The sequence below is a fragment of the Halichoerus grypus genome, chromosome 11 (assembly GCF_964656455.1).
Source record: "Halichoerus grypus chromosome 11, mHalGry1.hap1.1, whole genome shotgun sequence".
In the NCBI taxonomy this organism is placed as follows: Eukaryota; Metazoa; Chordata; class Mammalia; order Carnivora; family Phocidae; genus Halichoerus; species Halichoerus grypus.
In genome coordinates, this window is record NC_135722.1 from 90,110,469 (window position 1) to 90,136,069 (window position 25,601).

At 54.0% G+C, this 25,601-nt stretch overlaps 1 protein-coding gene across 6 annotated transcripts in view; it reads left to right on the forward strand.

Moving 5' to 3' along the window:
* KIRREL3 (kirre like nephrin family adhesion molecule 3) overlaps positions 1–25,601 on the forward strand; it is a 537,206-nt gene that overhangs the window by 435,806 nt on the left and 75,799 nt on the right. For 5 of the 6 annotated variants that reach the window (XM_036099296.2, XM_036099300.2, XM_036099301.2 and 2 more), the window contains exons 4-5: positions 10,586–10,735; positions 15,328–15,477. In XM_036099296.2, coding sequence (XP_035955189.1) covers positions 10,586–10,735; positions 15,328–15,477 — 300 coding nt within the window. The remainder of the gene's footprint in view (positions 1–10,585; positions 10,736–15,327; positions 15,478–25,601) is intronic. The other variant, XM_078058779.1, reaches the window with a different exon arrangement.

Below are 25,601 nucleotides of genomic sequence, written 5' to 3' on the forward strand. Positions count from 1 at the left end.
ACCATCCCCCACCATGACCACCAAAGCCCGAACTTCTCTGCCCTTCCCATCTTGGTCAGACGCAGGCAGGGATGGATGGGCTCCTTCCCAGGTTCTGATGCACCAGTGTTTCCAGAAGCACTTATTAGTATCCTCTTGGCATCCAGAACTTGGCTGAATGGATGGAGGATTCCCTCCGCTTGCCACTAATGAGGACAGTCAGGCTCTGGCCCGGGCCACAGGCTGATAATCAGTAGGCGAAGGATTTATAGTGACTTTGGAGTCACCCTGCCTCAGCCAGCCCCATTGCTCTTCATTAAAGACCCACGCTATCCAGGACAACCTTGGCGGATTGTGCATCCTGGGGAGAGGTGTGTGAGACCAGGAGAATCACAGGCTACCTGGGCGCCCCCAGCTCAGATAAGAAGCAAGGGCGGGAAAACGTGCCCTCAGAATTCCTGGCCCACATCCAGCCCCGGGGAAGAGCAGCAGTCTGGCTCTCCTGTGTAAGCCCAAACAAAACTCCAGTGCAGTTTCTGGAATGTTCACCATCTCGGCAAGCTTCTCCTCACCTGTGTATCAGAATCAAGTTGCTAGTGGCTGCAAATGGTAATGTTGAGGGTAAAAGTGTTTTCAGGTCTCTCTCCCAGCAGAGAGTCTAGAAGAAACAATGGACAGACGGCCCCTCTTCCACCCCACCCCCGCCTTGTTCTTCTGGCTTCTCTGTTGGTGTCTCCAGTCCCAATCCAAAGGAAGAAGATGGTGTTAGATGACCTCTTGCCATCCTGACAGGGCTCTAAGCCTGCGCAGACCTTGGCAGCCCATGCCACCCAAGACAGCTGCTCCCGATCTGCCCAGCCTGGAGCAGCCGTGTCCCTCTTAGAGGGTCACATCGGCATCAGTAACCTCCCCTATTTGGAGATGAACTCCCAAGTCAACCCCAAATGAGAGGACATACTGTAGAACCACTTCTCCTACTACCTGAGATGTGAGTGCTCACTAAGCATGAGTTATTCACACCAGCTTCCTCCAGACCCATGGACCCAACTGCACCCAGGACACCTTCTCCTGATGATTCAGGGCCCCTCTCATCAACATATTTACAACGGAACTCACTGCCCCCCCAAACATGCTTCCCCTCCTGACACAGAAATGGTTCCATAGGTCACCTACTCACCCCTTCCTGCAGGCCAGGGAGACAGGACCTTTATGCCTCCATCCTTCTCATCTCCTGCCAAATGCTACCTATTCTACCTCCAAGTGGCTCCTAAATCCATTTTCTTCTTTCCACGGATGCGGCTTTAGCCTGAGCCCTGATGACAGCAAAATCTTCCTGATCAGTCTTCCTATCTTCAGATTATCCTCCTTCATCCACCCTCCTCACTGTCACTGCTGTGATCTTTCTAAAACTCAGATCTGAGCATGTGGGTCAAGCCCTTTGATGATTTCTCATTAAGTGCAAATTTCTTAGCATGCACTCGAGGGCCGACACAACCAGGCCTACCATGATTCCCTAGGAATGCATCCTGCTGAAGACGTCTACACGGCCACGTGCCGTGCACCAGTCCTACCTGGTTCCTAGTGACGGTGGCCGCTCCGTTGTGGAAGGCGTGCGGGGCTCTGTGCACTTTACGCAAAATGCCCCATGTCATTCTCACAAACAACCCAGCAAGCACTGATTACTATCCCGGTGGGGGAAGTCAGGTGCAGAGGGCCTGGGGAATGTGCCCAAGGGCCACACGGCTGTAATGGTAGAGCCAGAGATCCAGCCAAGATCATGTGGCCTCACCATCACGTTCTGACCTCCGTGTGCTACTTAAGCCATTTCCCATTCCAGGGAACATTCCCTCCTTGCCCTCCTATCCCTTACCCTGGAGGCCACGTCAGGAGCCAACCCTTCTGGGACTCCTTCCCTCATTCCCTCAGAAGGAGATATTTTTCTTCCTTGGGACTTTCTTTATATTTCACTTTGGGCACTGATTGTGCAATGCTAGTAATTCCAGTCCCTTCTGCGCATATTTGTCCCCTCCAGACTCTAAGCTCCTTGTCATGGAAAACAGATCAGTCCCTCGTCTGCCCCCCACACCCAGCCAGAGGCCCTGGAGGTGCTAGCGGAGACGTGCCTCTGCCCATGGCTGGCACCTTTGCTGGTCCCATCTCACTCTCCAGAAACATCAGCTGCGGTAGTCAGTGGGCTCGGGCATAACGCCATCACCCCCCAGTTCCGCTCCCCTGAGTAGGTCAGGACAAGACCTTCTGGAAACTTCCCAAAACTCATTCTTCTGCATTAGGAGCTGGTCCTATGCTGAGCAGCAGGAAAACAGCAGAAGTCAAGACTTGGGCTTCCAGGTATGATCGGAGTTATCCCAGATATGGTCAGAGTCATCCTGCCCCGGTCCCTTCCCACCCCGCCTGGTGTCATCCTGGTATCAGCTAGGGGGCCTCTGAGCTGGCTCCTTCCTCCCCTTCCCTTGCTCCCATCTGCTTGCTTCTCGGGAGCAGGGCAGCTTCCCTTAATCTCCTAAGAGGCAATTTGCATCCTCTGGGCTGGGAAAAGCTGGAGTAAATATCCCCCCCCCCCCCGTACAAGTGTTCTTAAAGCCTTCCCCAGTTGGTCACTGATAACAGAGCAGACGGCAACACTGAGCCTGTTCTGCATGGCTGGCGGAGCAGCATCGGGAGACTGAGGCGGGCTGGGGTGGTGCCAATCGGCAGACCTGCAGGTGGCCCTGCAGCCTCCCATTTACCCGAAGGTGAGAAAGACTCGAAAGACTCATGGGAAGGAGCAGCTTCTAATCGGTGCAACTTCAGATTTGCAAAGCCTCCTGGGATCCCTCATTCCAGGTGCCGTGTGGCCCCACTTTTTTAAAAAAAGATTTATTTATTTTAGAGAGAGAGAAAATGGAGGGGGAGGGGCAGGGAAGAGGGATAGAGAGAGAGAGAGAAAATCTCAAGCAGACTCCGCACCCAGGATGGAGCCAGACTCAAGGCTGAATCTCACGACCCTGAGATCACGACCTGAGCTGAAACCAAGAGTCGGATGCTTAACTGACTCAGTGACCCGGGTGCCCCAGGATGTGGCTCTACTTTTAGTGGTCCTGGGCTCAGGAAAGACTCGTGGATGGTGATGTAACTAAGAACAACCCTTTGTGAAACGCCTCCGTGTGCCAGGATCATTTACACACGAGTCCTCTCCCCAGAGCAGCTGTGCGAGGTAGGTGTGTCACTCCCATTTTACAGATGAGGGTGAGGAACGTGCCCCAGATCATAGTGCTAGTGAACTTCTGCCCAGGCCTGCCTGCCCCTGTGTTCCTTGAGCTCTCCAAGACCCAGGCTTTGGCAGGTGCTCAAAGCAGGTACCTGAGGTTACTCGTCACTCATGCCTTCGCTTGCATGTTTTTCCTAACCCAGAATGACATCTCTCCTCCATCGTGTTCCCCATATCATGATTCCTCCTCCACGAAGCTTCTCGGTTTCCTCCCTCCAACCCTCCTGCTTGCAACAGGCCTTTTGCAAACCCAAAAAGAGCTTTATGTGACCCCTTGATGAGACCGAGCCCGTTCTCCCTTGTAGCCTAGCGACTTATGGTCAAATGTGGCCACCCACACACTCTCAGTAAGTTTTGCTGAATGTCCTGGGAGTTGAGGCAGGCAGGGTTTCAGCTGGGCTGCCCCGCACTCAGGCACAGGGGTGGTGGTGGGTACGTCCCCAGGGCACCAGAGAAGTTCTTGCTCCGCCTGCTTCTGGACTGCTGGGCATCCCCAGGGCATCACTCAGCCTCTCAGGGCCCTGCTCCTTTACCAGCTCTGTCCCCCTCTGAAGGAGCAGAACAAGGGTGACTGTCTGCATGGGTTTGCCGAGCACTGGGCTCCTCAGAAGCCAGGGCAAGCATTCCAAGTGGCCTAGTTCCTGTCCAGGAATGGCTGGGGTTAACCCTAAGGGGAGTGGTCTCCTTCCCTCAACCTGCTCCTGGAGCGAAGGCTTGGCCAAAGTGCCCAAATATGGGAGGGGGCAAGGGGGCACACCCACATGCCATCCCTGGACTGCCTCTGATCTGACCTCTGAGCATAGATCGAAAGAAAGGATGTCAGGGACATTAGCAACACTGCCCCCCACATCAGTCTCCAGTGCGGTTTGCACTGAGGCCTTCTCTTTTCGGCTACACTAACTAACCCCAAATCTCATGCTGTTTGCACCAGCCCCTGCTGACCCTGTGCGTATTCCCTCTCGCCACCAGCATGGAACCACCTGAGCACCAGATCGGTGACGGGGAGAGACACAAAAACCTACGCCCATAGAGGTGGCAACAGACTTGGGACACTCAAGTACTAGAATGTATCCCCAAAAGATCTGGGGCTGACAGCTATGGGTGGCAAGGGGTGGGTGATGTGAGCCTGCCATTAAGGACCCCGACCACCATGCACATGGGGCCACTGGGCCCTCTTCCTACTTGTTACACACACACACACACACACACACACACGCACACGTGCGCATGTGCCCGCGTACCCCACAGCAGCCAGGCCCCCAGACCACTGCTATAAAACCATCACTCCCGGCGATTTGGCCCTTATAACCTCAGTCTTCCATACAAAATGCCTCTTCCCTCCCCAAGAAATAGTCAGGAATTGAGGGGTGACCTCAGATCAGGGGCCAGAGGTGTGTGAGCTCATAGAGAATCATGGGGTCTTCAGAAGACAGTGGGGACCTCCCAGAGCCAGATGGTGATGGTTCATTCCATGCTATTGTGTACTGCAAGTCCCCAAAAAGAGTCTAAGGTGAGGGGCCATGTGGTCAGGGCTGGGAGGGGTGGCCCCTTCAGGGAGCCTGCTGGGCTGGTGCAGATGAAGGAGGGAGGAGGGATGGAGATGAGCACTCCCATGGGGCGCTTTCGAGAAAGCAAGCAGTCTGGAGAAGAGGAGAGAGGCAGCTGAGCTGCCCTGCTCCTGAGCGGAGAGCCGAGGGAAAGAGCTGGTCGGAGGACAGACCAGACAGGATGGCAGGAGGGGAGGACTCCCAGCTGGGCTGCTGCAGGGGGTCGGGGAGGGGGAAGCTCTGGCCCAGGACCGGAGCCCAGAGGCTTCCCAATGCTACGTCCCCCACCCCTCTCTCTAGGCCGGGCTGCACCTGCACCTGTCCTTCTCCGCACTGAAGAGCTGAGGGCCCTCCTGCCATGTGCCCTGCAGCCCCCACACCTCCTCCCGCCTGCCAGTCACCAGCCGTCCTGACTCAGAGCCCGCCACGTGGGCTGCGCACATGGCTCATCAGGATGGGGCTCCTCAGAGCCCACCCTCCTCTCTATCCTTCCCAGCCAGATACAGCCCCTGCTTCCTGCGGTTTGAAGAGAAGGCCTCCAAAGGCCCCACCTGCTCGGCACTTCTGCCTCCAGGCTCCTTACCTGCCAAGCAGGTGGAGGGAGATCTCTGCGCCCGGGGCCTTCAGAGCCGAACTCTAAGCCCCACTGAGCCACTGCAGAACCCTGAGGCTGGCATCTCTCCTCTCTGAGCGCAGTGGGAAGAAATACCTCCCTCCCGACTTCAGAGTTGTAAAGGCCCAGTTGGAGAGCTGGGAAGGCGCCCTCTTGGCCTGCGAAGTCCACGGCAGCCTGGGCGTGCAGGGAGCCTGCAGGCTGCGGACAGTCGCCTCACGGGCTCTCCAGTGGCCCCTGGGCCCCCTCCCCATTCTGCAGGGCCCCTCTCTTCCTGGGAGAGCAAACAGGAAAGCGTGCCTGCAGTGACCACTGGAACCACATCCCACTCGGTCTAACCCACCAAGTGTGTTTCCATCCAAGCCCTCCCTGAGAGTCTCCCTAGACTTGGCAGTCCCGGCCAAGGGCAAGGGCGAGTGTGGTCTCGGGGGGGTCTGTGAGCTCCCAGGGCTTAGGATACAGCTCTGGAATAGGACTGCTGGGCCTGGTGTCCCTCCCCCACCCCTCAGTGCCCTGGGCCCCTGGACAGCCTCATCCTCACGGAGGCCTGATAGGGCACCTGTCACACAGGACTGTGAAGGAGAGCATTTGTCAAATAACCCACGTAAAGCTCTTAATACACACGCTACATGCAATGGAAGTTAGCTATTATGAATTCTACAACAATAAAAGTATTATTTGTGATATATAGCTAGTTCTATATATTTATATAATAACATAGTTATATAGATAATGACTATATAATACTAAGTGCCAGTAATTTTATACCTCCTTTCTTTCCTAGCCCCCATGGTGGCCAGTACTAGACTCCACCATGAACCCTAATTCAGTGTTGTAGACCAGCAACTGGCAGGAGGCCATGTAAACTTAGGGAAGAACCAAGAAATCGCTTTTCACTCCAGAGATCCTCTGCCTCTCTTTAGATGGTCTGAGGGCAATGGTTGCTGGGGTTGAATGGAGGGAGTCCTGATTTGTGGATAAAAATTCGAATCTAGACCCTTAATTCAATAACCAACATGGGAAGTGGCAAGAAAACAGGGTTTGCAACCAGAGACATTTGGGTCTTTATTGTACCTGGGCCCACTGCGTGACCTTGAATTGCACCAGGGCCCACTGTGTGACCTTGAGTTACAACTGGGTGACCTTGGGCATGTCACTTTATTTCTGGGAGCCTCAGCTCATCTGTGAAATGTGGGTAGTAATACCTGACTAGCATTGTAGTTATATTCAAAGCTTTGGTTGAAGTAGGTCTTCCATGAATAACTGAGTTATTTTTACCCTACAAAACCTGACTTCTTGAGACTCTGGCCCTTTCCCTTCACTTCTCACCTCACTCGTTCTGTGTGGTGTGCTCAGCACAGTATCTGCCCAATCAGTAGTTTATAATGTAAAAACAGTTTTCCTTCTTGACCACAGATCTCAGGGGACAAACTAGAGTAGGTGGGCCACAAGGTCACAAGTCAAGTGTATTCAGTGCTTATGCACTAGACCAGGTGCTGAGAATACAAGATGAAAAAGACGGCTGTGGTTCTTGCCCTCAGTTTACCTTCCATTTCTCACTTACCTTTGTTCTTTTGGCATCTGATATATAGTAAATGCTCAATAAAGTTTTGAAGAAGTTAAGGGGGGATGGGAAGGAGGAAAAGTGGGGAGGAGAGGAGAAGAGAAAAGATCCCCCCCTTGGTGACAGGAAGTGCCTAGAGGCACAGGAAAAGCTCCTGGAGGAGAATTTGGCATTCAGTGAGGGCAGGGCTGGTTAGGGAGCCCTGGAGAGAGGGGCGATTCCAGAATGGTGGGACTTCGATGACATGGGACAGGTGACATAAGTGAATGGCTGCTGAGCACCTGGAGAGAAGCGGGTCAGATTTTGGAGAAGCTTGTCGGGTGCTGTCTGGCAGGTAGTGGAGAGCCATTAGACTTCCCACCCCTTGGAAAGGGAGAGAGTGCACGAGGAAAGTGGTGGTTTAGGGAGAAGACTCAGGGTTGGACCTAAAAGCATTCACAGGCTGTCAAAAGAACCCAGGCGGAGGTGGGGAGGGCCCAGACTTTGGATTGCAGCCGTAGGAATGGAGAGGAAAGGGTGGGTCTGGGAGATGCTGTGGAGGAGGGGCTGGGCCACACTTGGTGATGGGGACAGATTAAAAATGAAGCAGGAAAGGGAGGTCACACTGACTGCCAGGCTTCACAGCAGGAGAATGTCAGTGGGCACAATGGGAAACTGAGGCAGAAAACTTGGGATGGATGGCACAAGGTGTGCTGGTGGGTGCAGCATATACTCTGTGCCCAGAGCAGAGTTGTCTGGGTGTGGTGGGCGCACAGATGTTCGCTCCTGGAGGGAAGGACCACGTCATATCCATCTGTTTCCCACAAGGCAGTGCAATGCCTGCCTAGTAGCAGGTCGCAATAAATGTGTGTTGAATCACAAATGTTCTCAAGGAGCTTCCTGTCTACTTACCATAACGCCCAGAATGTTCTAGAAAAGATCCCGGGCTCACTCACAGTTCACTTCCTGGGAGCCGGAAAGACAGGGAAAAGAAACCAGCTGTGAGGGAACGAGTGAAGAGCATTTTTTGGCCTGGAAACTACACCCATGGATGCACACTGTGTTCCTAGGAGCTTTGAAGCCCGGAAGAGAAAACTCAAGGTACATCCTATGGGTGAAAAGACAGTGCACCCCATCCTTCCACCTCCCCTCCACCCACAGCACTGTGATTTTTTCTACTCTAGATAGTGACACTCAGCTTATGATTCTATTTGAAAAAGCATCTCACTGATTTGAAAGAAAAAGTATTTCTCATGGCATGTATTTAATGCACAGAAATTAAAATTAGATTGAAAAAGAAAATTGTCAGAGCATCAATCATCCCCTCCCAAAAAATAATGGGTAAATACTGTTCTTTGGGTGGTTTTGTTGAGACTGTCCAGTATATCTATCTCCATGCCCCCACCCCACCCCAAGAGACGTTCTTTCCATAGAAAAGCCGAAGGGATCCAAACAGACCCAATGTGGGAGCTGAAAGCTCTCTGAAGCCTGCTGAGATGTTCTAGAAAGCTCTCTGAAGCCTGCTGGGGATGGATCAGACCGTCCTCCGCCCAGGCCCTCCCCTACTCTTCACTGTCCCTTCAGCTCTCTGTGTGCTCAGGGCTTATTGGGGGGATCTCGTGACTGCCCCAATCCATGGCTCTGAGACAGCATCCAAAGTGAGCTAGTGAGCACTCCGCGTCCTCCTCCATGGCCAGTCTCGGCTTTCCCTGCACCAACCAGGGCTCACCCCCCCCCGCCACCCGCACCCCCCTCAGGATGCCCCCTGTACCTCAACTGTCTGTTATCCTCACCCTCACCTGAGGAAGCGGGACTGGGGGTGGGACCCCCGCAGGGTCCTCACCACTTGCTTGGGGCCTTCTCATTACAGTCCCTCCGCCCCCAGCTGACAACCTGATAATTCTCTCTGATAACACAATCTCTGGCAGCCATGGCAGCTGTCTTGACACTGTCCTTCTTGCAAGAAAGATTTTGAGGTATAAGAAGGAGCTGTGAAATCATCACTGAGCGGGGAGAAAAGAGCCTCAGAAAGGAGTGCCCCCCTACAGGCTTCCCCCTCCTCCCTCCTCCCTTTCCTCCTCCTTCCCTGCCCTCTTTCCCTTCCTGGCCCCTTCTTCAGGCCTCTCCAGCTCCCTCCTGTCTCCCTGACCCTCCTCACGTCACCCCTTCCTTGGGCTCTTTCTCCAGGCCCCCCCCACTTCTCCTTTTCCTCTCTCTTCTCTTCCTCCTTCTCTCTCTCTTGTTTTGGTGCCAGAAACAGTCTAATTACAACAGAGAACTTGAAGAGACTGAGAGGAAAAAAAATAAATAAACCCACCACACATAGCTGATTAAAATGTCCTATGAAATCTAATTTGTAAAGCTCAAATCGGAATAAAAAGTGTTACTCCCACAATTCAGGGCCAATTTGATTTTTAATGAGACTCCTCAGAGACCCAGCCAAGATCTCATCAGGTTGCAACCGGCTACCTTCCCACCTGCCACAAGCTCTCTGAGGCGGACCTCCACGGCTGCCCTTGGGGAGCCCCACCGCCGGCTCCACCCCCCTGGCCCGCTTCCCTCCGCTTCTTTTTTTTTTTTTTTTTTTTAAGATTTTATTTATTTATTTGAGAGAGAATGAGAGCATGAGAGGGAAGAGGGTCAGAGGAAGAAGCAGACTCCCTGCCGAGCAGGAAGCCTGATGCGGGACTCGATCCAGGGACTCCAGGATCATGACCTGAGCCGAAGGCAGTCGCTCAACCAACTGAGCCACCCAGGCACCCCATTCCCTCCGCTTCTTTACATGTGTATCACTCCCTTCTTCGGGCCACCTGCTGCTGAGAGCATTGGCCTTAGCAGTGGTCCAAGCCTGGGGCGTTGTGTCCCCACGATGGGCAATAGCTAGGGTTCAGGTCCTCCGTGGCCATCTCCAACTCTCCCATGTGGGGGAGAAGAGGCTGAGACAGCAGCCCACCCACCGGGTCCACTTTCCTGAGCTGTGTGTCTCTATCTGCTGGGCAGGACTTGGGAAAGAATGCGGGCTTGGAAGTCACAGGGACCGCCCCCCAGTCAGACCCCTGCTCCACCACTCATTAGCTGTGTGATCTTGAGTAGGTTACTTTGCCTCTCTGATTCTGTTTTCCCTGCTGTAACATCGGGCTATTTCTGCCCTGACATGTAATTAAACAGGTTACAGAAGGGAGGGCACGTGAAATGCAGCTTGCTGTGGGCCAGGGGCTCTGTAAATGTCAATGTCCTCTTGTCCATGCATCTGTGGCCCCCCAGGGAACACGGATCACATCAGCCTGCTTCCTCAGCTTTCCTTCCAGGACCGGCTTAGGGATCTGGGCACAGCGCAACTCAGTAGGTGAAAATACAGTCTTTAGAGCAGAAAACTCTATATTTATAGCCTTTGTCCTGCCACCAGACACTTCTGGATAATTTAGTTAACATCCAGGCCCCTGCAAACTGGGCTTGGTAAGGTCTAAGCGTTATGGCGACTGTAAAAAGCTAAAGGTAATGCATACTCAGTACTTGCTCGGTCATGACCAAGCCCAGCTCCTGTTAGTATTTGCCACTTCCTTGGGCCCCATTTCCTCCTCCAGAAAATGCTGCTACCTGCAAGTAACTGACCGCTGTGCTTGTCTCCTTCCTAGGCCAAGTGTACTCCTTCAGCCAACAACCCCAGGACCAGGCCGTGGTGTCGGGCCAGCCCGTGACACTGCTGTGTGCCATCCCTGAATACGATGGCTTCGTCCTGTGGATCAAAGACGGCTTGGCTCTGGGAGTGGGCAGGGACCTCTCAAGTGAGTACCCCCAGACCTCCCCGGGAAGGCCTGGAACCCGTCCCTGCCTGACCCAGCCACCCTCCTAGGGAACCCCATCTTCATGGGCATTTGGAGATTAAATCTCCAGGTTTCACTGTGCATCCGCCCCCCCCCCCCCCCCGCCCACCCACCGAGTAGAGTCAGGATAGGCAAGCTCTGGGTCCAGGATCCATAGGACTTTGAGAGCCCTTCTGACTACCAGTAATGAATTATACGTAAACCCTCAATTCTGGCGGTCAAACCCGAACAGTGTGGCCCTGGGGGATCTCTCTGAAAGTCAAACACAATTCAGGTAGAGTCAGATTCCTAGAAGTAACGTGTTCCTGTTTCTTGGTCCAAAATGTATCCCCCACTTAAGTGACCACCTGGTTCTTCCCGGGCTGTCATCCATTAAAGGGAGTCAAAGAAATTGAAAACTCACAAAGGAACCCAGTTGCTTTTAGTGGTTACCATGTGATGGGAAGAAAAGAAAAGGAATGTTTCAAGTGCAAACCTCACTGAGCCCACCCAGGCTGGTACTGAGCAAGGATGTCCCGGTAGGCTCCTGCCCCTGGCAGCTGAGTTCCCTCCGGTTGGTGTGATGCCCTATCATCTGTTAACCGTTGTGAATGTCAACCCTTAACTCACATAGATGTCCTTCCAATCTATCCTCTCCCCCGGTGGGGGGAAAAGAATAGAATCATCCTCCTGGTCACTTACCTATCAGCAATTACTATTCTCTCCTGGGGAGGTAGGCATGTGACAGCTTGCGAGGCTTAGCATAACCTGGAAAATTCGGAACGAGGGATCTGGGTGTCCCTGCCATTGGGGAATGGCTGAGGGTGGAGGAGGAGAAAAAAATATATATGTATTCAACTGAGAAGTAGCTTTGCTTCTCTCGTGGTGTACAGCTGCAGGAAAATAAAAATCGAAGTGCACTCAGGAACATGATGGTTGGGAAATTAATATTTTAAAATGTGAGTTATGTCTTGCCAAAAATGTATATTGAAACATTATAGCCATGGTCAATAGCATCACCGGGTTTGAGCGCTATAGCCCAGCTGAGCATGGATAAAATACACAATAATATCTCCAAAATATACTGTGCTGCCATAAAATTTAAGTATTATGGGAACCAGCCAATTTCAGGGGCTCTGAACTTCCTTACCTGAGAGAAGCTGGGGGAATGATCTCACCTTCCCAAACCAGAATCACTCATGGTCTGCGTGGCTCTCAGCTTGGACCAGCATCTTTGCTAGCTAAGGAGGTGCTCCGGGTTCCTGGTCAGTGGTTTGCAGCCTCCGGTCAAGGACTGGGGTCTTTTTGGGTTGGTGGCCAAGGGGAAGCTCAAGGTCCACCCCAGATGTTCATCACTACATGGATAACTGACCTTCTGGCATCCAATTCCATGAATGGCTCTCTGGGATCAGGAGTGGGTCCCACTAAGTACTGACGAAGGGTTCTGATGAACTGGGGTCTCTTTGCTCTCTGACTTGACTCCATTTATACAAAGAAGGTTGTCCATCTCCTTGCATAGCCACTAAATTCAAAGTCCTGGTAAAGCATTTTCTATATTTGATCACCGATCCCCAAAAAAGCATCATGACAATAATGACAGAAACTCACATGCTCAATAAATACTGTTTGCTTACCTGACAAGAAAGAGAGAGGAATAGATCTCGATTTCATTCAGCAAGTATTCGCAGAGCACTCAATAATGGCACAGGTCCCCCTGTGGGGAAACCGAGGCCCAGAATTGTGAGACTTCAACCTACCACAGCTCCATCCTCTTCTGTTTTTTAATTTTATCCTTTTCTGTGTGGCCCGGCTCAGTGGACCAGGAATCACTCCCTCACTGAAGACCTAACTGTCTTTCCGGTCACCAAGGCTGAAAATCATTTCAAAGGAAATGATTTATAAATGCATGCCCTCATATTGATAGAACATTCTTCTTCTAAGAAGCTCAAGTGATTCTCAGACATTATGTCATAAATCTACAATGATCCACAGGGAGAAAAAGAAGGATCTCCCCCTTTATTTGACAGGTAAACAAAGTCACAGTCAAGAAAGAAATGGATTCAAACATACACCCAATCCCCATGTATGGGACCCTGGCTCCTAACACCCAAAAAGCCTGGCACCCTGCATGTTCTCGCCTCTAAAGAAAGGGACCTTTTTGGCTATTCTATCTCACTGTCATTTTTCTTTAAACCAGCATTTATAGACTCTACTGTGTGCCACGCACGTACTGATAGTGTCCCCATTTTGCTGATGAGGAGATGGAAGCACAAAGAAGTTAAAGTAACTCACCCAAGACAACAGAGCTAGGAAGCGATAGACTGGGCATTTGAACCCAGGCACTTGGACTGTAGAACCCAGACCCTCAATAATTTTGCCTCCCCTGAGCGTAGCAAAAGAGAGTAATAATACTACGGAAGGAGCTAGAACTTGCTTAGAATCGAGGCGTCTGGGCCTGTGTTTTCCAAAGATCCTGCCAGTCCTTGGGATAGCATTGCAGCTTGTTGCCTAATTAGGCAAATACAAACAAACCCATCACTGATGTTTTCAGCAGCTCATGAGAGCGAAATCCTGCTGCTGATCGCTTGCAAGATAACAAAAACACATGCTCCAGCCAAGATGCCTGCAGGAGACCAGGGACTAATCAAAGACAGCAGGATTCAGAGGCTGGGCTGGAAGGGCTGGGGGCGGCGAGCCAGCTACATTGAGGGCAGCAGCGGGGAGAGGGCTGGGCAGGAACCCCTTTCCAGCCCCTCGTCCTGGCCCTGGGGAGAGCCAGCTTAACTTACCTGGACTTCTTCCCAAAGCCCAGCAGAGGGCAGGAAGGGCGGGCAGGAGGGGAGGTGGTGCTCCCCGGGGGTACAGCCAACTCAATAAATACTCTGGCCAGGCCAGAACAGCTATGTGAGCATCTCTGGCCAGGCCAGAACAGCTATGCTGGGCGGGGCCATTTGATTGCACAATGGGGACGATGCTAGCCATGAAGACATGAGCCTGAAGGGCTCGGCCACACAGGAAGCCCCCAAAATACATACTGGGAAGGATCCCAGCTATCTCCCTGACAAGGAATGGGTGTCAGTGGCCCCTGTACGGCCCACCCTTGGAGAGGCCTGCCCCACCTCTGCCCCACCCTTAGCTTATGATGGGAAGGACCTTAGAGCTCCAATATTCTATCTAGGATAGAAATCTGCTCTGCAGTGTGCCTGACAGGTGATCACCAACCTGTGCTTGAATGCAGCTACTGATGGGGACCTCACTACCACCTCTGGCAGCCTAGATCCTCGCTGGACCTTCCAAATTATATTAAGAATATTCTAAAGTATTTCCGAATATTAATTCTGTCCACTGGTGCTAGTGCTGTCCTTGGGAACTACTTGAACACATCTAAGCCGCACTTAGAGACGGAAATATTTGGAGAGCTATTGCATGTCCCTCTGTCTCTCTGTTTCTGTCTCTCTCTCTCTCTCACTGGCTTGAGCCCTAGTCTTCTCTTTAAAAGGCCAGATAGGCCAACCCCCTCTTCCTACGGCACATTTCTGAGAACTCACACTGTCCTGGCGAAGGTCTTTTAAGAGGAATGGTTTGTAGCTGCCGGAGGGTGGGCGGGCCTCTGAAGAGAGAAGGGAAGAGAACAGGGAGGAAGGTCCCTGTAAGAGGAGGAGGGGGGTGGGGAGGAGGGGAGACAGAGCTCAGGTAAGGGGATGATGGGAAAGAGATCCTTCTGTGAGATACTAAGGAGGTCTAGAGCCCAAGGCCCAGGACAGGGGATCTGCCCAGCCTGGCCAGCCACGACTTACGTTGGCATTTATATTCACCCTACACAGCAGCAGGAAAGCTGATTAATGATTTATCATTCTCAAATTTTTATTTATCCATTATTCATCACCAGTAGTATAAGAGGCCCCACATTCCTAAGTGTCCTGAGTGCCTCGTAAGTGCTTAATCAGGCCCTGGGGTCTGAGGTGTGGAGAAGAAGTGACCAGAATAGGGCCCCTTATGGTTCAAAGTGGCCAGAGGATGCCAGCCACTGGTAGGGTGGGCCTTGATTTGCTCATCCTGAACAAAACTTTCCCCCCAAAGTCATTCTTGATTCTTTTCCAGAGATTTCTGTTTTCTTCCCTCTCTCTCTCTCTCTCTGCTGAGAATCGCAGCCTGGGTCTCTCTGTCTCTCTGTGTGTCTCCTTATCAAAATGCATGTCTGCTTGGTAAACCACAGCACTGAGCACACCGCTTACCAGAGCACTAACCCTGCTGTGTCTGCCCACACTTAGCATTTCCATCTCTGCTCTCTCTGTCCTCTCTGATCATAGCTTCTCCAATATTCCTAAACCTACACACACACACACACACACACACACACACACACTGCCCAATATCCAGGGAAAGCTCTCGATTTTGTGCTCCTCACACCAAGGTCAAGGCCCTGAGCAGTCGCGCCACCCCCACCCCCACCCCTATCCCCCAGCCTCCAAGACCAGCCCCTGCTCACGTGTCCCACCGCTGTGCCTGTTTGGTAGGAATGCCTCCCGACCCTCGGCCCCACTCCACCCCCCACGTGTGCACTGTATCCACAGGTTACCCACAGTACCTGGTGGTAGGAAACCACCTGTCAGGAGAGCACCACCTGAAGATCCTGCGGGCAGAGCTGCAAGATGACGCCGTGTACGAATGCCAGGCCATCCAAGCTGCCATAAGGTCTCGCCCCGCACGCCTCACCGTCCTGGGTAAGAGCTGTTGACACGTGGGGGGCGAGGATACTCCAGGAAGCACCATGCGCTCACTTCCAGAAGGGCCTCTCCGCTGGGCAAAGCCCAAAGGGGTTATCACGCTGGGCTCCGGCCACTGCTGCCCCACTGAGTCAGGACCCACCATCCCCCCCAAAAAGGGGAAAGTGAAAGTTCCCGCCCTGGAAATCAGAAGGCCACCGCTAACCGACCTGTGACCCTGTCCAACCTCAGGGGGTTTGACTCCAGCTTAAGGGGCTAAAAGGGGCTCCTGAATGCTTATTTATTCAATCAGGAAGCATATTCTGCACACGTGATGGTTGTCAGGCCGTGTGCTAGGCGATGGAAATACAGAGAATATGACACATCCTTGAGTCCGTGCTTTCTCCCACTAGGTGCTAACAAAGCATGATTTCAGCATCCCTAGGGACCACCGCTGCACCTGTTCCTTCCCCACCCTCCGCCGCTCCCTGGGAACCCTGGCTCTCAGCTGGAGAACTGACTGCCTAAATCATCCCTAGGAAAATTCATTTTGGGCCCTTATGCCAAATCAGACCTTTGTCAGCCTTGGCCTTTCTTCTTCTTGGCTTCCCCGGAGCCCATTGCCCCTGGGACACCCTGCCTGAGAGGTCCCCACCCCTTCACCCAGGCAGACCTGCCTGAAGACAAGGGAGTGAGCTCGGCCGCCTCTTAAACGGCCTCCTTCTGACTTCGAGGTCAGGCCCCATCAACTCCCTCCTCCAGCCAGCGGCTACTGAGGCCCAAGCCCCTGAGAACCGAGCCGCACACACAAGGCGTAATAGCAGACATGTGTGTGCACTTGACCGCCCCTCTCAAAGCACTTCCACTTACGTTACCTCCGCTCTTCTGACGCAAGACAGTGGGACAGGGATTGTTGCCCCGGATGAGAAACTGAGGCTTGGAGACGCCAAGGGCCCGGCCCCGGGGGTGGGGTTGGGGGGGGTCTCCCGGCTAGGGCTCGGGCACCACCGCGCTGCCTCCTCGGTGAGGCTCCGCCAGCCCCGGGTGGGATGGGGCCCAGGCGGCGGAGAGGGGAGCCCGCCCCCAGCAGTTGCAGTGAGGCTCCGACCACGGGGTCAACAGCTGGGGCGCTGCCTCCTCACCTGGCGGATAAGGCGCGTGGCTGCTCCCCGATGAAATATTTAAGAGCGTGTCAGGTTAACTTCAGATCGACACAGCAACACGCGGGGCACATCATCCCAAGCACAGCAGCAAGCCCCGGACGACCACTTACCGAGCTCGGGGCTTGGCTTCTCGAGACAGGACGCAGAGCTCAGGGCCGACCCCAGAACCTCCCTCCACCCCGGCGTCTCCTCTAGCCTGTGATGAAGGAAAGAGAAAAGAAAGCGGGTCCGGCAGGGTAAATAAGCTGGGACAGCTCGGTCCAGAAGGGCCTGCAGAAGAGTGATCGGGGATATGAAAGGAAGAGGCAGACATCTTCATCTCTCCCGAGATGGTGGCTGAAGTGGGGATGGGGGTACAGTGTGGTGTGGAGGTGTGGAGAAGAGTAGGAGGATTTAGTGTCTGATATGTTTTCTGATCGTGCAATGCCGGAACACTTTTGGGCATCTCCAGAGATGATTCTGTTCCCCGTCCTCAAAATAATCTGCGTCCTGCAGCCTTGCTCCCCTTCTAGACAGTACCAAAGGATGCTAAGTTGAGGAGGACCCAAGCACCGCCCACTCCTGACTTCTCGCAGGACCTAGACTAGACAGAGACGCAGCTCGTCCTCAAGTTCTCGTCCTGCTGTCAGAGCTTTGCCCGGTGGCACCCAATCATTCACAGGCGGCCTCCTCTCCTCTCTCAGGGACGTATCCAAGCCCAAATTACTCCAAATGTTGTACAGATGAGGAAATTGAGACTTGGAGAGCAAAGCCACTCATGGCTTAATTACCACTCAAAATAGACCCCAGATTTTCCAACTCCAAACCAGTGCTGTCTGCGTCCCTAAATACCAGCACAATCTCCTTTGTCTCGTTGCTTAAGGGCTGGGCTGCTGAGAGCGGGGCCGCAGAGTCTCATCTGAACAGACTCGGTTCCTTCTTAGGTCACATCTAAAAGGCTCCCCCCCATACCCATCTCCCCCTCCTGGGGCCAGACCTGGCACAGAGCCGGTTTGTGTGGGGAAAAGGCGTTACGAGTCTGGAAGGCAGTTGAAGAGGGGGAAGGAGGAGTTTCCAGGTGACCCCGACAGGCTAGCCTGCTGGATTCCCGAAAGCTGGGGAAAAGGGGCCTGAGCATATTCCGGCCACCTTTCCTGAAGACTCCACTGACACCACTCCTCCTAACAAACTAACCTCACGCAAGAAAGAGCTGCCCCAGACTGTGCCTCCAGCCCCTCCTGATCCCCCTAGGTCCCACCCCTGAGCTGGTGCAGCAGGGGTCCCCCCCCAGCCCCCCTTGGCGGGTCCGCAGGCCTCTGCCCGAGGCGCCCAGCCCGACGGAGTTTCTTTGCGGTGTACAGCCCCACCTACTGCCCTGGAGAGAGGCCCTGTGTGCAGAAGCTGACCCAGCCTTCTGGAAGGGGAGCTCTGGTCCGCTCACCGTGCTGAACAGACAGAGCGGCAGAGGGGAGAGGGGTGTTTCTACCCTGGCCAGCCAGCTTCCCAACCAAGACCCCATCTGCTTTGCGGTGACATCTCAGCCCGGGAAAATGTCCCAGCCAGGTCCCCAAGGGAGGGACGGCCTTCCCTGTGTTCCAGGAATGAGAGAGCTTCCTAATTTAGTCTGTATTTGCCTGCGATAGATTTTTAATTAAATAAAGTAAGAGCCTGATTAGAACCTGCGGAAGATGTGAGAGCAGAATCAGATGGTATTCCAGCAAAATTGCAAAGCAAAGACTTTGGCTAGAACAGAGGGAGACCCCTGGGGGTCTTTCATCAAAGCACCAAGTGAGGAGGGCAAATATGAGGGATTATATAGCCAACAGATGTGCATTGTTAAAATATGCATCTGCCAGCATCCTGCTTGGAGAAGCCAGAGGGCCAGCTCACACAGCCCGTGGTGCTCCAGGGAGGGCATGGGGACCCAGCCCCAGCAGCCAAGCCTAGAGTCACAGACACATTAATTAGCCTAGTGTTTCCAGCTCTCAGATGCCATCAGGCAAGGAGCAACTGGGAGCTGAGCATTTGCTACCCTGGGAGGCAGAGGGAGGAAGCTAGGGGACCAGGAGAGCAAGAAGGGGAAGGGTCAGAGCCAGGCAAAGACTCCGGGGCCCTGGTCCAGGATAACGGCCAGGCTGCATTCCCTCTGGGGCACAGAGGACCATGCCTTGACTCGGGCCAGGTCGAGACAGGCATCTTTCCACCTGCAGAACATCTCAAGAATCATGGTATCCCAGAGCAGCAGACTTGGAGGCAACAGTCAAGGTCCCGCCATTAACCAGCTGTGTGATCTTGGCCCTGATACTCCACCTCTCTGGCTCTCAGTTTCCTCATCTGTAACATGAAGGTGGTGATAAATAAGATGGTCACTAAGTACTGTCGGGCTCCCAAAACGCCGTGACTTCTACAATAAGGAGTCCAACTTGCAGCACCAAGTAGTTGAGGAATATGGCCCATCCCCCACTGGAACCAGAATCCGCTTGGGACTGAGGCACAAAAGGTAACAGAGTGTTTTGTGCGGCATCCTACTTTGAGTCTGGAGAGGGGAACTCTCACAGTCCTGCCCAGCCCTGGGATTCTGGACTTGGCTGTACATTTTAACCCCAGAGTCCTCCCTCTGTCTGCAGCTTCTATGCATTCCGAGCTATGTCTACGGGGACTCAGCTTAGCGGGACATCATAGGACCCCCGTGCACATGAGCAGAGCTGGGGTGTAGCAGGAAGAGTCAGGGGCTGGCTGCAGAACCCCTACATGCAGGTCACTCATTGTGTGACCTTGAGCAAGGTCCTTAGCGCTCCCCGCCCCGCCGGGGTCTCTGGTTCAACTCTCTATAACCAGCACTTAGTATAGAGTAGGTCCTCAATACTATCTGGGGTTTTTTAAACAAATGAATGAATGAGTGAGTGAATGAATGGATTTTCTCATTCCTCATCTATAAAATGAGGATAATAAAAATACAAATCTCCCAGAACTGTTGTGAGCACCAAACAAACACCCCCCCACTCTAACGTGCCATACACTTTAAAGTTACATCCATACGCACACACATGCAGACCGTGTCCTTCTCGCACCTGCAGGGACCCAGGGTTGACAAATATCTCTACTGCTCCAGGGCTAGAGCCGTGAGGACGATATTGCATTTGATCTCGCTAAGTGCCTGAAAATTTGAGAAGCGAGAAGTTGGAGGACCCGGAGCAGGGAGGAAATGGAAGCCGAGGTTTTGATCAAGAACTATTTCCTGAACAGCTACTAGGTGCCAAGCACTGAGCTAGGCAAGCAAGGTTCATCCGTCAGTGAAAGGGAAAACCAGCCCTGCCCTGGTGAGCCTATGTTCTAGCAGAGAGTGAGCCAGTCAATCAGTAGTAAACAGATTAAACAAGCACTTTGTGTGGGTCCGGAGGATGTCAGATGATAATGACCGCTGGGAAACAGAGAAACTAGAGCAGACTGAGGGGGATTGGAAGTAGGCGGCGGGGCGGGGGGGGGGGGGGCGGTGGTTGGATGGCGGGTTAATTATTAGGAAGGGAGTTTTCCCAGTCTTCCTCCCATTTCCCTCATCTTCCTGGCCCGTTCTAATATTAACTCTGCTGTCTTGTGGCTCCCATTAGAAACAAAGCTTTCTAAATCAACATGAATTATTTAATGATGGAGACTAAGTCAATTCAAATAAAGAGGGCATCTTTAAAATGATGTCAAGCTCCAGACAATGAGGGGGCAAACAGAGAAGGTCCGGATGGGTCCTTGAGTTTTCAGAGCCACGAGCCCCCTCTGCATCTCTCCATCAGGGCACCTGTGGGGCCCGGGCCCCCTAAATGTCCGGCACTGGCAGCACCCCCCAGTTCCCAATCCTCATCCTCTGGAGGGGAGGGGCGTGCGGGTCCAGCAAGGGAAGACAGAGCTGAAACACAGCCCAAGAGCACTGGTTTCTAAAACGGCTCTTCCAGAAACTGGTGGCAAGAAACCCAGCCACAGTCTCCCTGTCAGTAAGGGACAGACAAAGCTGTTCTTCAGGGGTGAGAAAGCACCCCACAGAACAAAGCCCAACCCCCGCCCCAGGCTTGCCCTCTGCTTTCCCTCCAGGCCCTGCTCCAGCACCTGCTTTGCTCTGGGGACAACAACCAGCTCGCAGCTCCCTCCACTGCCCACACTTCATGCCTTCGCGCCTGTGTGTTGCTACCTGGAATGTCCTTCCCTCCCTTCTTCCCTTGGCCAACTCTTGCTCCCCTGTCAGGATCCATCTTGGACATCACCTCCTCCAGGAAGCCTTCCCTGAACGCCATATGGCCTGGCTGTCCCCTCTGTGCTCCCTTCGCCTTCCGTCCACACCTCAGTCACAACACTCAACACATGATCTTGAAAGTAACCGTTTCCCTGTCTGTCTCCCCCAGTGGGTCTCTGCATCCTGCCTAGGACAGCCTGCAGGCACGTACTGGGTGCTCAGTAATGCTCATCATATAACTGTAGCAACAGGGCTCGGGGCAAACTGGAGGGAGTTTGCACTGCACCTCACCGTGGAGAACAGTGCCTGGCAGATACTGAACCCCACAGCTGTGTCATATTGTGCCGTGATGTGTTGTGTTGTGTTGTGTCGTGTCGTGTCGTGTTTAGAAGGGCAACGCGGCTTCAGGGTAACAGCCCAGACTCTGAAAGCCAGGTGGCCTACCCTGGAAACCTAGCTGTGTCACTTTACCCGTGCCGTGACCTTGGACGAGTCCCCTACCCGCTGTGCCTCGGTTTCCTCATATGTAAAACGGGGGAATAGTCCTCCCTGCGCTCTTAGGGTCATAGAGAGGATTTAATGGGATAATTGATGTAAGACGTTTCTCAAAACAGCACCCGGTAAGCAGCAAGGCACAAAAGCACTGGCTGTTATTATCACCCCCAGGGTGGTTGTCACCACTATTATTTTCGCCATGCTAAGCCACACCAACGAGCAGCTCTTCCTTCCTGGGGAATCAGGCTCTGTGTCCTGGAGAAGCTTTGCCACCCAGCACGCAAGGCAGAAAGACACGAATCCTGTAGGCCCCTCCCGGGGTCGCACGCCTGGGAAGACAAGCAGAATTGATTTCCTTATCTCCTTATTAAGCGTGTTTTGCCTGGGCCCTGGCCTGGTCTTAGGTGCTGTATCTCATTTGTGCTGTTTGCCTGCTTCCTGCCACGTTCATTACCCAGCAATCACCCCCAAATAGGGGCAGCAAACAAGCCAGAGATGGGAGAGAGGGGGAAAGGCAGCATCCTTATCTCCTGAAGTTCCAGATGGGAGCCGGGCGTCTGAGCTACTGCTCACTTCAGCCCCACCCCCCAGCGCCCACCCCTGCCCCCAGCTCCTTCCCACCCCCTTCCTGCCCCTCTGCCCTTCTTGGGGTCCAGGGCCAGAAGCACAGTCCCCTCCTTCGTGTCTCTTGGGCCACTGCATGCCCCTCTCGGCGGCCCTCCTGGTTTAACTCCCTGCTTACCTGCTTGGGCAGGTTGTAAGGTGAGCGTGGCCTGAGGGCATTGAGTTACCTTAAGGTGACTAATAGTCTCTGTCTTCTAAATTACATTATAATATAATTATATTATATTGAGGGTAGTTAACCCTATACCCCCCCACCCTGAGTAGCTGCCCATAGCAGTTGTCGGTGGCAAGTGAAGGCTGGGAGGGGGGTGTGGGGGGGGCAGTGATGGAGGGTCTCTTTGGAGGTCCCTGTAGTCACCCGGTCAAGTACGTTGACTTCAGAGCTGGGTCCTCCCTCCTGCTGCCCCCTGACAGCCTCCCTGAATCTCTCATCTGCCATGGAAAGGAATGCCGCCCCCTGCCCCCCCGCCCCCGCCACAACCTGACTCCCATCTCCCTGTTCTTCATTTCAACCTCAGTGTCAGAACAACTTGCGAGGCTCCAAAGGGTTTGGGGGTCCATCAGGGATGGAGGCAAACTCAGTGCTTCCCTCTCGGCTTGTACGTAGGGGGCAGAGGACAGGCAGGCAGGAAGTGGGGAGAGCTGACGCCAGGGACGCCCACCCCTGCCTTACCCTACCCAGACCCAGCCAATGAGAAGAAAGCTAACCGGCCTATTTAAGTGGCCTCGCTGGAGTGGCCCGGAGGCCCAACACTGCCTTGGGCTGGAGGCAGCATCCCCAGTGGCCAACCCAGGGCCAGCCCTCCCCTCTGCCTTCCAGCATCTCTTGCTTTCAACACCAGCACAAGGGAAGGCAGTGAGGTTCTGTAGGAGGCCCCTGGGTCTGTTGCGCATGCAAGGTGCTCAGCCTCCTGCTTCCGCCGTCCCCCAACTCCTTAGGTAGTTCTGCTGACCCCTCAGGGTCCCCATCACTACATGCCTGAGGCTCCCCAGGCAGCCCCATGCCCCTGAAGGGTGCCACCATCATACCCAGGATACTGGCACTCCTCCGGGTCTAAGCAGGACAGGGGCCCTCACCTGGAGGTTGGAAGACACGCATCATTGCCGCAGGCCTGCCCCTGACATGAGAGGCCCAGGTCTTCGCCCTGAGACCTGGGCTAGTGATGTGTAGCCATCTCTGGACTCTCTCTCTCTCTGATAAAATCATGGTTTGACTGTGATTCGCCTTCCCTTGATGGTGGTTTGGGGTCGGGCCTGAGGGGCATTGTTCCCATTGTTCCCTGGCTCTGAGGAGCGAGGATAATATGTTCTTCCACTGCTTTAAGCAAGCGTGACCGTGGGAGATGCTGAGCAGGCTCCGTACTCAGCAAAGGGGAGCGGGAGCTCAGACCATGGAGAGCTGCAAAAGTCAGGACCGTGACCCTCTGGCGTCCACCATTTGCCATCCGGCGTGGACCCAGCAGCTTCGGGGCCACCTGGGAGAGGAGAGCCACTGTCCTGTAACCTTCAGGCTGCAGCTGCCCTGAGCGGGGGCCTCACCTACTCGGCCATCACGGGGCTGCTTCCTCTGGCTTGGGCAGGGCCTCCCCACATCCCTGCATGCCGGAAAAAGCACAGGCAGGAGCCCACTTGTGTCCGGGTGCCTTGCCGGAGTCCTGTCAGGGAAGCCAGCTGGTCGTGTGCGAGGCTCCCTGTCCGTGCGTCAGCCGTGGACACACACAGACACCGCACCTCCAGGACAAATGCACTGGTGTGCACGCACACACACACGCACAATCCTGAGCATGGCCGAATCATGGTGGAAAGACACGGGGACACTCAGTCAAGAGAATCCGTCACTGTTGGGAAATGGACAAATCTTAGTAACTCAACGAAAGTATTGACCCTCCCTCCCTGTCAGGCCCAGAAATGAACGGAGTAGGTGGAGCATGAGAGCCCCAGCGTGAGGCCCCGCTTCTCTATTGATGAAGAGAAACCAAGTGCAGGGGGGAAGAGAGTCCCAGTGACCGAGAGGGAGGGCCAGGGCCAGTGGGTTCCCACCCGGGAAGGACTCGTCTCTCCCCTGACTCCAGCCTCCGGGGCACCGTGGGTGTCCCCCGCCCCGGGATGGTGGCCAAAGCCAGCCCTGGGAGAGCCCAAACCCGCTGCTGCGCAGGGAGACCTCCAGGGGTAAAAAACAGCTCACCACTTCTCCGCTCCGACCTCAGCCCGGGCCTGAGCCGAGGGCTTCATGGCAAATTATGGATTTAAAACAAGCAATGAATCTCCATTACAGCATGAAATGAGAAAAGAAAGCAACACTAAATGAAAGCCTTCCCCCCGCCAGGCAGCCAAACAGGCCGGGGAGGGGTGGAGTTTTAGGAGGGAGTTTCGAGATGAAGTCACATGCCCAAAGCACACTCACAGGAGCAGTCCCAGAAAGAGGGCTCCGGGACAGGGGGCAGAGGCCGGAGCCCCCGGGGAGATCCCCGCCGTCCCAGGTCAGAGGAGGACACTGAGGTGGCAGGGGCTACCACTGCTCTGCAGAGCAAAGATGCACTGCGGTCTCAGCAGAGGGAACAGCCAGGGCTTCGTTAGTCTGCTGCTGTGTTGGGAGGAGACCTAGCTGGTAGGTCCCGGTAGGTCGGGAACCCTGACCCACTGCCTGGTAGTCCTCCCCTTGAGATCATGGACCACGGGGATACAGGTCTCCTTCCAGCCCCAGGGAACTCCAGGAGCCCCATCTGAGCCATCACACTGTCCCAGGGCCCCCAGCGTCATGGAGGGGCCTGAACAAGGAACTGAAGGCTTCCTGACAGGCCCCCCCACCCCATTCCCCAGATGCGCCCATTTTCCATCCCAGTAAGTCTCGTTATCAGAGGACTGCCCACTGCTTCTTTCCCCATCGCTCTGGGCCGCGACATGATTCTGTCTGTGAGGATGAGGTTTTCCTAAGTGAGAGCATCCTAGGCGCCCAGAAGCCCACGCAGGTGCTTCCATTTTACAAAAGTAGCTGAGCCCCACAGCCCAAGAAGGCTGGCTTCCAAAAGAATGTCACATTTTCACATGTTGATCCAGGTGTTTGTAAATGTTTCTAGAAAGAGGAACTTTCCATTTGTAAATGTGTCAGGAACCGTGTTAGAAGCTGAAAAATCACCCGGTGCTGCCTGGAACACCAGTGCAGCCTCAGTGGTTGGAAGGCAAGAAACGGAGGAGCAAGCCGATGGCCGGCCCCACGGTCATCCCACTGCAGGAGTTGCGCCTCCCAAACACACCGCTTCCTCCCCACTCTGCTGGCTTCCCCTCTCTCTACACACACAGATAGACACACACGTGTTCCCTAGGATGATGGAAAGAACTCATTTTGCAGATGGCTCAACCGAGGTCAAAAAGGAAAGGAAAGGGAAGGAAAGGGAAGGGAGGGGAGGGGGAGGGGAGGGGGAGGGGAGGGGAGGGGAGGGGGAGGGGAGGGGAAGGGAGGAAATATGCTAGAGGCTGCATAATGCATGGAAGGGAAGATGAGTCTTCTCTGACTCTATAAGATAGAGAAAGTTGGGCTCTTACGAAGGGTCACCTGGGATGACCCCGGCCCTCCTCCAGCCCCGGCCCCAAATACCAAGTTGTCCTGAGCAGTGGTTCTCCTGAAGACCAAAACTTAACCTTGATTTAGAGAATCAGAGCTG